This window comes from Bos taurus, chromosome 4 (genome assembly GCF_002263795.3).
Source record: "Bos taurus isolate L1 Dominette 01449 registration number 42190680 breed Hereford chromosome 4, ARS-UCD2.0, whole genome shotgun sequence".
NCBI classification, from domain to species: Eukaryota; Metazoa; Chordata; class Mammalia; order Artiodactyla; family Bovidae; genus Bos; species Bos taurus.
The window spans coordinates 118,833,379-118,846,389 of NC_037331.1; the positions used below are offsets into that span (position 1 = coordinate 118,833,379).

Genomic DNA, 13,011 nt, shown 5'->3' on the forward strand with positions numbered 1-13,011 from the left:
GCAGGCACAGGCCTCTGTGGAGCCCCCTCACCTTCACGGGGACGTGCACTCCCCGGGGCCGGGCCAGCAGGAGCTGGGGAGCGGGAGGCAGACCCCGGAAGGGGAGGCGGGTTGTGGGCCTGTCGCTGGGCTTCGCGGGACCGCCTGGCTCACTCACGGGACCCCGGCCTCTGATTACCTGCCTTTTAGCATTCCCTCCCGCCCTCCTGCTGTCTGGGTCTAAATCCCCGTTGAATCCATTTTCACACTTCCCTGCACTCTCGCAGGCTTCTCCTCCCAGCACCCACCTTTCAGCAGAGCTTGGCATCGCCGAGAAGCCCACAGGGGGTCTCCCAGGACACCAGGCCGCACACGGGCTCCGCCGCCTGCTGAGGGGCGCCCGCGGCCGGGCGAGGGGAACAGACGCGCTGGACTCAGGAGGCCCTGGACACACACACACGAGTCCACCTTCCTGCAGACGGTGGAGGACGGCGGGACTGACCTCCACAGACAGACGGGGAGCAGCGCCCCACGGACACCACGGCCACTGTCCCCACAGCCCGCCTCGATCAGCGCCCTCCCCACAACGTCCTGGACTCCCCAGGACAGTCAGGCCTCGGGTTTCTCTGGCTTTCCCCAGGAGCACACTGCTATTCTTGCAGAACGTATGTGCTCAGCTGCGGTCCAGGAAACGTGCCTGCATCTCTGGATCAGGGTCTAAAGCAGAGAGAACAGCCCTTGCAGGGCGAGAAGTCAGAGACGTTCACCTGAGCTGGGGGGGCCCGAGCCGCGCCTCCAGAGGAAGCCACACCCACCAACACCCGAGTGCCATGGTCAGCACACACACCGCGGTCAGCACACACTCCGCGGTCAGCACACATGCCGCGGTCAGCACACACACGCCGCGGTCAGCACACACGCCGCGGTCAGCACACACACGCCGCGGTCAGCACACACACGCCGCGGTCAGCACACACGCCGCGGTCAGCACACACGCCGCGGTCAGCACACACACGCCGCGGTCAGCACACATGCCGCGGTCAGCACACACGCCGCGGTCAGCACACATGCCGTGGTCAGCACACACAGCCGCTCCCTGAACAGCACATAGAGATGAGGTGCCGGGCGCCTCCGTGACCTTCTCGGACCTTCTAGAGCCCAGGGACCAGCCCGATGCGCTTCCCTTCCCGTCCCGTGGGTGAGGAGCGTGGGGCCCAGGGACATGGTTGGCTGCTGCCGCCAGGCGGGGGGGCAGGGCCGTCCACGAGGTCAAACACTGGGAGGGAGGGAAAGGAATGGAGAGAGACTGGGAAGCGCAGTGGGAAGACAAGAGAAGGCCAGCTGGACGGGGCGACGGGCCTGGCCCACAGTCGCCCTCATGCAGGAGAAGCCAGCTACCCGCGGGGGCAGCATGGCCCTTGCTCAAGGGTAGGGAGGGTCACTGGCCCCGTGGCCCTGGACCCTGTCCCTGCTCCACAGCGCAGGGGACACGGCGCCTCGGCGCGTACTCCTGCCCGCACATCCGCCCAAGGGTCCACACTCAGGCTCCAGCATGCCGCCCCGCCCTCCAGCGGGCTCTGTGCCCCTCCTGTGGCCCAGTGTGGGAGGTCCCCATCAGGCCAACGACCCCTTGGTCATCTGGGTGGTGCGGTGCCCAGGCCTGGGGTGGGTTTACAGCCGACGCTGTGTCTGCGAGGAGTCCCCAGCCGGCAGGGCGCGACGTCCGCCTCTCCAGTGTCTCCCTGGCTCCCCTCCCCTCGAGGAGGAAGGTGGCACAGGGGCCATCAGACCTGGGGCAGGGAACCCTGTCCAGCGAGCATCCTGCCGCCTGCCTGTCCCGTGGCCAGTTCAGCTCTGCTGCCTGCCACCTGGGGCCCGGGACAAGTCATGCCCACCCCACGCCTGCTTCCCGCACGCGTATGACAGGCCCTGCCGCCTGGAGTGGCCCCGCGGCATGGACCAGGGTCAGAGCAGGCTTTCCCAGCATGTCTACGGGCACCGCTCATGAGAGCCGGAGGCTGGGGGCAGAGGCGGGGCTCTCAGAGGGTCTTCCAGGCCCCGGGCTCCTATGGCGCGCTGCTTGGGCCTCAGGGAGGTGGAAGTGGACGCCCATGCTAACAGAGAGGGGCAGGCGGACGCGAACATTCCACCCACCCTCGCCAGAATCAGAGTCAATTCAAGTGACGCACCTTCCCTCCCCAGCTGCCCCAAACCGTGCCGCCTGGACCTGCCTCTCAGGTACACTCTCTGCCCTCGGCTGTCACGGGACAACACGAGACCCGGGAAAGCAGCCTGACCCGGAGGAGGCAGGTGAGCCCTCTCCGGCCCCCATGCCCTGGGCCCGCCTGGGGTAAAGCCCAGATCCATGGACACATCGCCAAGAGGAGAGCTGACCACGGCATGTAACACGGGATCCCGGGGAGCCGCAGAGGCCAGGCCGCAGTGTCCTTCGCGTTAGACGTCCCGATCGTTCAGTTCCCAGACACCTCACTGAGGGGTCTCCGGTGTTTAATAAGTCTGGTCCGACTGCCACTGTCTGACTGGGGCAGCAGCTGCTCCATCGGGAAGGCGGTGTGTTTTCTGGGTGTGCATAGGTGTCTCTTTGGCCATCTTTCTAGACTCCAGCCTCCCCTAGAAGACGTTCCCCGATCTCGGGGCTATTTCCGAGAGAACGCGTTGCACAGAAGCCAGGGAACGCGCATGCAGTCGCTGCTTTTGGAAACGGCACGTTTGAAAGTTTAAGATTTATGAGAAAAACACGCTACCACTTCAGGTTTCCAGAGGCACATTCAGACCCGGAGTGGAGAGGTATCGGGAAGGTCTGACTGAGCATGCAGGTCAGAGCCCGTCGGCCCTGAGCCGGGTCCCCTGACACGGAAAACACAGGCAAAAAGCAGGTCCCGCAAACAGGCCCCCTTACTCTCACCACCCAGAAAGTGAGCATGTTTTCCTGGGGTTCTCACAAGGCTGCAGGCAGGGAAGCTGAACGGACTCACAGGGGGCCCAGGCCTGCCCGGGGGTCACCAGGCTGTGCCCTCAGCAGCCTCCTGCTGCCCGGCAGCCCACACCCCTGCCACATGACCAGAATTCAGGACGTTTCGAGGGAATTCTGCCTGCGGTGGTTGGTACTGATGGCCACTTCTGCAGAGGCAAAACCCGAAAGACTCCAGTCCTCAGGCCTGACTAGGTCATCACAGAAAGAAATGTTCTTTAATAGTATTTCAGGGCACCCTTCCAGTTTTGAAGCAGGATAGATTTTGCTTATTGGAATTTGCACACAGAATTATTTCAACATGAGAATCTAAACATAAAGCCACGCCAAGCTGCTAAAAGATTCGCAGTGGACTGAGGTGGGAAGGGCTGGTTTAGAACCTGGATCAGGTAAACCCCAGGAATTCCCTGCTTTCCACGTCGAGGGGGGAGGGTTTCTGTGTTGAGAGCCACAGCAAGTGAGAAGAGGAGAGTCACCGAGGAGGAGGCCCCTGAGCCAGGCCAGGAGCAGAGGCAGCCTGGGGCCTCCCTCCCCCTGAGCCAGGCTCTCCTCGCCCCAGCGCGGAGGTCGGGGGCCTCTGGGCTCCTGGGACCGCGGTTCATGGGCACCCCCAGCCCGACCCCGCCCTCTCCTCTGGGTCTGGCTCCAAAGGCCCCAAACACCCTGGGGCCTGTGGGCACCAGAGGCAGACCATCAGAGGAGGCCTCCTCGCCAGAGAGTCTGCAGAGCTGCGCCCTGGCAAGGGGAAGGGGAGCAGCCGCTGCTCTGAGATGATCAAAGCCTGGAAACAGAGCCGCCTTCAAAGAAACTCGGGGCGGGGCGGGGGACAGGCGGGGACACCTCTGAGCATCCAGGGGCTTGTTTCTGCCCAGTCTTGCCCAATCCCCTTCCACGGAAGTAGGGCACTGACGTGACAAAACTCACTTGTGGGCTGTGACTTCGTCCCGCAGCCCCAGGGCTGCCCTCAGCGAGCACGCGTGTGTAAATACACGCTCACGCATGCACATACGTGCGCATCACGTGATGTGCCAACTGGGGGGAAATAGGAATAAAGGCAAAGACATTGGCCTTTTAGACCAAAAACACCGATTTAATCTAAGTATCTTATGCTTATCTACTTAGAGAACAAAAATAACATTTACTAAAACAATGGAGAAAGTTTAATTGCAGAATCCCATTAAAACATGACCTTTAAAGATGGATTTCAGTTCTTCTAAAAGTTAATACACCCAGTTCTTCCAAGTCCAAGCAAATTAAACTTCAATAGATTACCTGGTGAAATTGATATCTTGTTACTTGTTAAAATATGAGTCTGTTGAGAAAGATGTGATTTTTCCAATAGGAAAAGCAAATGAAAATACCACACTCTCACACATACGTAAGAGTCTTTAAAATGCTGACTCTTGTCCATAAAATAGTTCTATTTTAAGGGACAAGAGAAAAAAATGTTTAAACGTATTTGCACTGGAAGCTAATAATGCAAATTACTCGCTGTTTGGAAACAAGTTTAAAAAAAAAAAACCCGCCGAGCACTCAGGGACACTCCGCGAGCCCACAGGAACCCCGAACCCCAAACCGTGGATTAGACGAGCAGGCAGGGGCTGGCCCAGAGGACCAGGGACGTGCAGGGACGGGTTTTAGCAGAGCAGTCCAGGTGTGCATGGAGGGCCGACCACCCGAGGGCTGCCCCGCTGGAAGAGCCTGGCGGCCGCGCCCCTACTGTCCGTGGGCTCTCCGCTCGGGGAGCAGGCGGACGCCCAGGTGCACCAGGCCCGCCTGCAGACCACCAGCCTCGAGCCTCCACTGCCCGCCCCCAAGGCCGCTCTCCTGTAAAGGCTGACCTCCTCCTGCTCTGAGGTCAGTAAAGCTACGACACTGCCACCTACCACTCCCGGGCCACTCGCTCCTCCCCGAACGTGCAGAGTGCTCATCTATCTTCTCCTTCAGAAACTTCATAAAATGAATGGGACGTTCCCAGACGCCCCATGAAAGAAAGCTCCATATTAAGTCATTCCGTCTTCCTTGTAACCCCGGGATGAGGGTCACTAACCGGACGGTACCCGTAAGCTCGAGCACAGGGGAGAATTGGCAAAGTGCCGAAGTCTAGTGATTTGAAAACGAAGCACGGAAGCCAGCAAGACACCGTCTGCAAATGGCTGTTTGGGGTTCGAAATACTTAAAAAAAACTTTTTCAGGCAGATTTTTAAACTCGAAGGGGTCTCCATGGCAGTTATAGAAAACCCTAATGAAGGAGGGATCCGTGAATGGATGAGTACCCGCCCTGTTTACAGAGGCAGACTCCTCTGTGTGCAACTGCACCCCCACCAGCCCTTAACACATGACTCAGCAAATGCAGAGCCAAGAATCAGGACAGCCTCACCCCATTTGCTGAGTGTGCTCTGCTAAAAACAAGCCCAAACAAGATGACAGCCCAGTGCCAGCATGTTCTGAGCAGTGAGCAGTCCACTTCGGAGGAGCAAACCTCCACATTTCATCAAAGTAGCTCCCACAAGGGTGTTCTGTAGTAATCTCAAAACCAAGCCCACCAGAAAATCTCTACAATACTTTCATTTCCAAATTTTCCTAGACCCTATTTTTAAAGTTTTTTTCTGTGTTCTTTCCTTTTTTTTTTTTTTTTTTTATTAATCTGGATTGAAGAAAAGCACACATTTCATTTATTGTCTGGATTACAGATTCTTATTAAACAAACCAGAGCTCATTATAAAATCAATATCAACTTAGCCACCATGCCCCCAGGAGGAGCCACATAAAGGTCACTCCAAGAAATTCAAACAATTTTCCTGCTGGAAGGGCATGATTTTAATTACAGATACTATTAATTAGAGCTGTCGCTGGGACGCTTTTTTTCCTGTTAATTATCACAAACGCGGTCCTAAGTATGCATTCGCAACCTGCACTTTTGCCAGAACGAGTCACTTCTGCATGCAAGCCCAACCTTTCCATTCTATCAATATTTCATATTTGAATTTCAAAGCGTATCAAAGGATGCCATGCTTTCTAAAACCCTCCGCCCGTGTGATCTCCCATCTCTCACACACGGAACAGAACCGGTGTGATAATTTATTTATGTCCTGGCACAGGCCTGGCCCAGCAGACCCGGCTGCCTATACTGGCCTTGCTCAATAGAATTTCTGGATAAAGTCTTACTAGTTGGTGTGACATTTTTCCCCAAGCTTCTCCTTCAAACGTGCTTTTTCTTTTGCTTTGAAGCAAAGCTAGCTCTGCTCTTGAAATGCCATCTCCCACACATCTGAAGTTGCTGTTTCTTTAATAAGAAAAGACTGCACCGACCAGGCTTCTGACCCCCTCCAGAAAACCAGAGGTTCTCTTCATTCAACACCACCACCAAGAGTTTTGAAACGGGGAAGAAGGCTGTCTTCTGGTCTCTTTTGAGCAGAGTGATTTTATAAACTCATCCCAGTGGCTTATGCGAGATAGGGTCAGGGTGTCTCTCAGACAAGCTCCCGGGGGCGGGTGGCTCTGGAAAGGGCTTGAGCAGCCTCCAACAGTGCAACTGTGATGACAGAATGGAAATATTTATAGATGTGACTGCGAAACAGGACGCACTATCTACATGACATACGCCATACCACAGTCACATGACCCGAGGAAACAACGACTCCGCTCCAATCCAATGGGAGAGAGTCTTTTACAAAATAGACGACTGAATTTTAAAGAAGATGATTGAGTAAATTACTTTCCCAGGTGGAAAATACACTTAGAGTTACATTATATTTTCTGTTAAAAGCAATCAAACGCCCTGACTGGCATATATTCCGGGCCTGCACGGCTGTTAGAACTGGAAGACTGTTTTCCTCAGAGAGCACTATTACACCTGGAGTGTGTGCTCCAGAACCCCCAAACATTCTTTGGGGGTGGACTTTTCTCCTGTCCACTTTGGTCTGAAGCTGCCTCCCCTCACTCTCATTGGTCCCCATTTGTTTCCAGGTATGTTGGGACTGTTCCTGTAGCCCCCTGCCCACACACGCTCCCCCACCATGGCTCTCCTAAAGACACCTTGGTTTGCTTTCCAGCCATCAGCCTGAGATTCCACGTCATCCAAGACACAGCAAAGGTGGCAACAGACAGGGTCGGAGGGTCTTTTCATCTAAGACCCTGAGGAAGTCAATGATGTAAGAGACATCTTCGTACATCTATACAACCAATTTATCTTGCAACTCTGGTGTTTTTTTTTTATTACTAGTGGCCAAACTAAGAAAGATAACAGATAATACATAATTCATGTATTGTACATTCTCCACATTTCTAATTAGCAGCCTGCTTTCACAGCTAACGTGAGACCATCCCAGAACAGCCTAAGATTAACTTAGAGAAGGAAAACCGGGGTTGCAAGGCATTTACATGAATGCTAATGAGAAGTTTCAAGTCGTCATCACACAAGAACCCAAACTATGAACAACTGCCGGGCATGGGGGAGGCCTGTTCTAAGGGTGAACGGAATGGCCATGGCACCGAGAAAAGTGTCTCTTTACCTGGTAGGCGTCGGTGGCATCTGGGCCCGGGTCACCCACCAGTCCGGAGAGCTTCTCCTTCAGCCTGTAGTGAGAGTTGTGTCGCAGGCAATAGATGACGCCGGACGCCAGCAAGACCCCCACGATGACCACGATGGAGACCAGGGTGAGCACCACGAACTTGGTGGAGTCCTCCCGCGCAGCCTGGTGAGGCAGAAGCTTGATTCTGCTTCTCTGCAAACAGGAGAGGGGGCAGTGAGAGGTGAGTACCCAGCTCCTGAAGACAGTCCTTTCCAAAGACACCCACAGGGGTAAAGCTCTGGGCTGGCACCGGACCGACCCGAGGGCGTCCAGCCGTGCAGCCCCCGGCCCAGGTCCAGGGTCCTCTGGACATAGGGCGCCTGGGTCAGCAGGGCTTTCACCAGGAAGGTCAGCAGCGGCATCGCTCAACTCAACGACAGGAAGTATCTGGGCCCTAACTCACTGCCTTAAGGAAAACAAAGCCTTTCTCCCTTCTCAACGGGTAAGAGGGGCATTTAGGGCCACCACCGAGGCATCTGGGGTGGAGAGACCGGTGGGGTGGGGGGGTAGAAGCCGCAGCACAGGTCAGACCAGGGGCTGAGCTGCGAAGGCAGGCGACTACTCCTGGCTACACTGCACCGGGAGGCCAGTTCAGAAGTCCTGCTCTCCTTCGGAGGCGCACCCCGCCCCCCTCCGCCGTACAGACCACCGACGGCGTGGCGGGGCGGGGCGGGGCGGGGCGGGGGCGCTTGCACCCACACAGACCCCCACATCACGCACTGGGGCAATTTTCTTTGAAAGCAGGGGCTTTCAAGGAAAGACAGGGGCTCGCGATGGTCCAGGAGTGCACTTCTCGGTGGGTGAGAGGTAAGAGAGCCCAGGTCCATCAGCTTCTCAGGCTTGATGAGGGTGGGGGGTGGGGGTCAGAACACCCTTTCGGTGCGTCTCACCGTCTCCGTGCGCCCAAAGCTGCACAGTGCTCGCCCTCATTAGCTTCATTATAAGGAATATTAGCAACAATTAAAAAACGCCAGGGGGACGATGGACCGGCTCCGGCCAGCACGCCGTCCGCAATTACCCGGGAAATGAATAGAGACGCGCCAGCCTCAGTGCGGGTCGCTACGGGATGAGCACAATTAGCAAACTCCTTTCCACCACCTAATTTCGCGTGGTAACAAAATGGATTTTTCCCCATGAATGCCTGGCCGGCCTATTCATTATCTCCCTTCTATTAGTGATTTTCTGCGCCGCGTTCGGCCTCCAGCTCCTCACTTCCTCCGGCTCCCAATGTACACAGGGCCTCTTATGTCAGGCCGGGCCGTTTTTATCTTGTAATCATAAAGGCCACCAAAGCAATTATCGCCGGTCTTGACTGGAAAAGCTGGTCATTAATTAGCCTCCTTTGCCTTCCGTGCGGCGGATTAGTTGATGCCAGGACTGGGTTAATGGAAACGCGGGCGAAATGAGAAAAGACGCCGGATTTTCTTGCCTGGATGCTCGGATCCGAGGAGGACGGCAGGTCCGCCCGCGGCGGGAGGGACGGAGGCGCGAGTACGCGGCGGTGGGGGGGGGGGGTGTGCGGAACGCGGAGGGAGGGGGAGGGGGAGGGACCCGGGCGCGGGGAGCCAGCGTGGGGCCCCCGGCTGGGGCGGCCGGCCAGCCGGGCCCTCCGGGTGGACCGAGCGCCGGGCAGGAGATCCTCCCCGCCCCTCCAGCCCCTCCCCTCGCTCCTCCCCCGGCCCACCCTGCTGCTTCCAGAACAGTCACCCCCGAGGCCGCTGGCTGTCTCCCCCGCTCCCCCCGCCCCGCGCCCAGAAACAGACCCGGGTCGGGGGGGAGTCCCATCCGCGGTGCTCGACCCCCGGGCTGACCCGGAGGGCGCCCGACACCCCTGCGCCTCCCACCCTGCTCCCAGTTCCTCGCCCGCACGCGGTGCCCGTGGTTGGCGCCCGTCGGGCCGCGGCCGGTTAACTCGGAGGCACGCCCCTCTCCACGAGCTCCGGCCTGGGACGCTCCTCCTAGAGGCCGGCGAGGCTCGGCCGCGCGGATTCCCGCTCGGCCGCTGCGCCCCTGCCCCCGCAAGTGCCGCCCCCCTGCTCCCGGAGAGGCCCGGGTCCTCCACACCAGCTCCGAGTCTTCGCAGACCAGCCGGGACGGCAACAAAGGGGGCGCGGCTGGCCGAGGGGCGTCCCGCTGCCCCCGCCTCGGCGCTCCCGGCCATCACGGCATCCCCACCCCGCCCAGGCACAGACGACAGGCGGTCCCCGCGCCCCATCTAGGGGGTCCCGCCCGGGCCTCGGGAAGACCCCGCGCTCACGTGACTGACCGCGCCCCAGAACGGAGGCTTCCAGAAGCTTCTCGGCCCGCGACAGGGCGCGCACACGCGCGCGGTGACCAGCCTGGCTCCGCGGGGACGCGCGGCGCCTCGGTGGGTGGCCCACAGCTCAGTGCGCACCGACGGGCGGTCGCAGCGCGCTGGGGACAGAGGCCTGCACGGGGCTCCTCCCGAGCGGTGCACGCCTGGCGGCCGGACGTAAGGGGCACAAACACCGCCCGCTGGCCCTTCGGTTCCAGGCGGGAGGCCGTGAGCGCGCAGGAGCCCCCGAAGGAGGCCGGCCGCGGCCTACACGTTACCCTGGCCCAGGCCTGTGGCGGCAGGAGAGGTCCCGGCGGGGCGCGCACCCCCACCCCGGAGGCTCTTCCAGGGGAGGCCAGGCGGCCTCAGCGTCCTTGATGCCAGAACCCAACGGATGCCGTGACCAGCAGTGTGCTTGGCCTGGGGAGCGGAAAGGAGCCTGCCTGCTGCCCCCCGCGCCGCGTTTAGAATTGGCTCAGAGGTCAAAGGAGAGCGTCCAGGAGGGGGACTGCGGGTCCCTCCTCCCGGGCCCGTTGCCCAGTCCCCGCGGGGTTCCAGCTGCCTCCGGAGGGTGTAGGACTGGACCCACGCCCACGGAGCCCCCTCTTCTACGCTCCTGCCCGGCTCCCCGCTTCCCCGGGCCGGAGCTGCCCCCCAGGGAAGGGATGGCCGGGGTCGGCAGGCAGGGCGGACTGGGAGAGGTGTGGCGAGGCTGAGGATGGCGGGCGGGGCGGCTGGAGCAGGTGGGGAGAGGAAGGATCTGACGCGGCTGCAGGGATGCGGGGCTCGGAGAGGCCGGAGACCCGGTTCTGACCACTGTGGTGTGAGGCCGCAGGAGCTTAGCGGCCGGCTGGGCGGCCTGCCTGCCGCTGGCGCCGGGGCACTTCAGCCGGACCCTGACAAGTCCCGCTCCTGGCGGGCCCCTCAGTGACTCTACAGAGAGCCGCCGGGAGGGTGCGGAGGCGGGGACTGTCGACTGCAAGTCCGGTCTTAGGAATCTTGGAAGAAACAAAAATTTATATTCATGTTTTTAAAATTAAAGAGCATAAACTCCCTCCTTGTCACAGTGATTGTGTTGAAATAATTTAGGATTATTTTATCTCCTTTCTTTTTTGTAGAGTTAAAAAAATCTCAGGATCCCTGCTAACCAGGAGAGGTGAGAGAAGGACACGTGTGCTTTCGCTTAAAGGCGAGTCTGACCCTCCGTCCTTCCGGGCGTAACCGGGTCCCCGGGGCCCCCTGCGGAGCGCCTGCCACACAGGTGCTTTCCTGCCATCGCAACCTGGGGCTGAGCCCTGCAGAGAGCCCTCCACTAATTAGAGGCATCTTGTCAGTCTTGACTTGGAATTGAAAGAAAATAATGCTTAAATATTTATGACTTTGACATTTACAGTCAGGCGTCTTTTAAAAGCGGACCGCCTCCTTCTGTATAGTGGCAGCTCGCTTCCCTCCGGAAAGTTTGGAGCAGGAAGGAGGGGGGTTGGAGGAAGCAGTCCCAGCAGCCTGGGCACACAGGGAGCGTGGGGTGTCATGTACCCTAGGACGTAGGGGACACATATACAACTGGCACCCATAACTGAGTTTCAGAAGTAGGAAAAGTGTGCTTTTTAAAAATAGTTCAGGAAGAGTTAAGTCAACTTTATATCAGGTGAGATGCATCTTGAGAGTAAACTGAAGTACAGTAGTACATATTTTTCCCACTCAACCATCTCCACCTGCAGCTCCTTGAATTTATAATATAAATATTTCAGAAGCTGTGGTTTGAAATACACGTGTGACCACAGAGTCAATCAGTAGAACTGCCCTTAGGACCCACAGACATTATCCTGACCTAGTTAGACTATTTTGATCTGTGCTTACAAGTGGAGGTGCATGGGGCTTCCTTTCTGTTATCTTCTGAGCCATTTCTGGCAAAATATCTTCAGAACGTTTTTTTTAGGAGTCCATGTGGTAATCTTAAAATAAAAGAAGAGAGGAGAAAAAAGAACACTCTATACCCAAGCTTGACTGAGAATTGAGGCAGCCACACAAATATAAAACTTTATGGTAAAAATATTTGTTGACAGGTAGAAAAATTTAATATTTTTCTAAGACTGTGCTATGTAACCAGTTAGCAAGAGTAATTCATTACCTAAGTCATTGACTTCAGTTTTAAAACACACTTGCACCCAAAAACTTATATGGGCACTGGCATATAGCAATTTCATTGATACTAAAGTTCTTATACTGTGGATGTTACTATAATGGTAAAGATATTTTTCTCTGTAAAATTTAAAAATTAATTTTAGGGACTACTAATGAGCTGCTAAAACAAGTCTGTCTTTGGTTTCCCAGATGAATCATCTTAGAATTACTTGGGAATTTCATGCTAAATTTACTAAAATATATTTGCTAAGATACAGTAAGTATCACCTTAAAGCTGATCAAAAAATTTTAACATTTTTCAGGCCATGGGAATGACCAAACTTAAACATATAGAGGGGGGAGGTGTCTTAAAATATTTTAAAAGTATTTTTAAAAGCTGTTAACTGAACTATTTTTAATTTGGACCCTGCCACAGAATTCTAATAAATGAGAGAAGTCAGGCGGAAATAATCATGTATTAATTCTCTGCATTACAAAATCTTTTCAGAAGCTATTATCAGAGCAAGAGGCATTGCGGTCTGAATTCAGGGTGGGAGAAATCCTTTGTGCAGCTGAAGGCTATTGTTCGTCTGTGCAGATGAAATTGTACTTGCAAATCTGCCATTCAAGTAGCCAAAAAAAAAAAAAAAAGGTCTATAAGGGCAAAAGAAAACAATCTCCAAGAAACAATTATTGTTAAATATAAACTTTAATGGAAATAAACTGGGGATACGCTGTTTTAAAATAGGCTATTTGTGAGGTGTTTTCCAGGCATAGGCAGAAAAAGAAATACATAAAAGGTGATGAACTGTCTATTTGCATCTTTAAGCACTCCTGGAAGGTCAGTTTTGGGGAGACACTCTGTTTTCCGGTGTCAGGGAAGATTTACGACATTTATGTTTAAAGTGGGAAAAACACTCCCCTGTGAACTAATTTTTAGCAGAGCTTCATAAGCACCAAATTGTCTTGAGCTGGGTGGGGGGGCGGAGTGGGGTCCGGGGAGGGGGCTCATGGACGGCAGCGCTCCGCGAAGGGGCGGGCGCGCC

General features: G+C 56.1%; 1 protein-coding gene across 5 annotated transcripts in view; it reads right to left on the reverse strand.

Annotated features, from left to right (window-relative positions):
• Positions 1–13,011, reverse strand: part of PTPRN2 (protein tyrosine phosphatase receptor type N2) — a 598,037-nt gene that overhangs the window by 101,332 nt on the left and 483,694 nt on the right. For all 5 annotated transcript variants that reach the window (XM_010804706.4, XM_059886010.1, XM_059886012.1 and 2 more), the window contains one exon: positions 7,486–7,698. In XM_010804706.4, the coding sequence (XP_010803008.1) occupies positions 7,486–7,698 (213 nt within the window). The remainder of the gene's footprint in view (positions 1–7,485; positions 7,699–13,011) is intronic.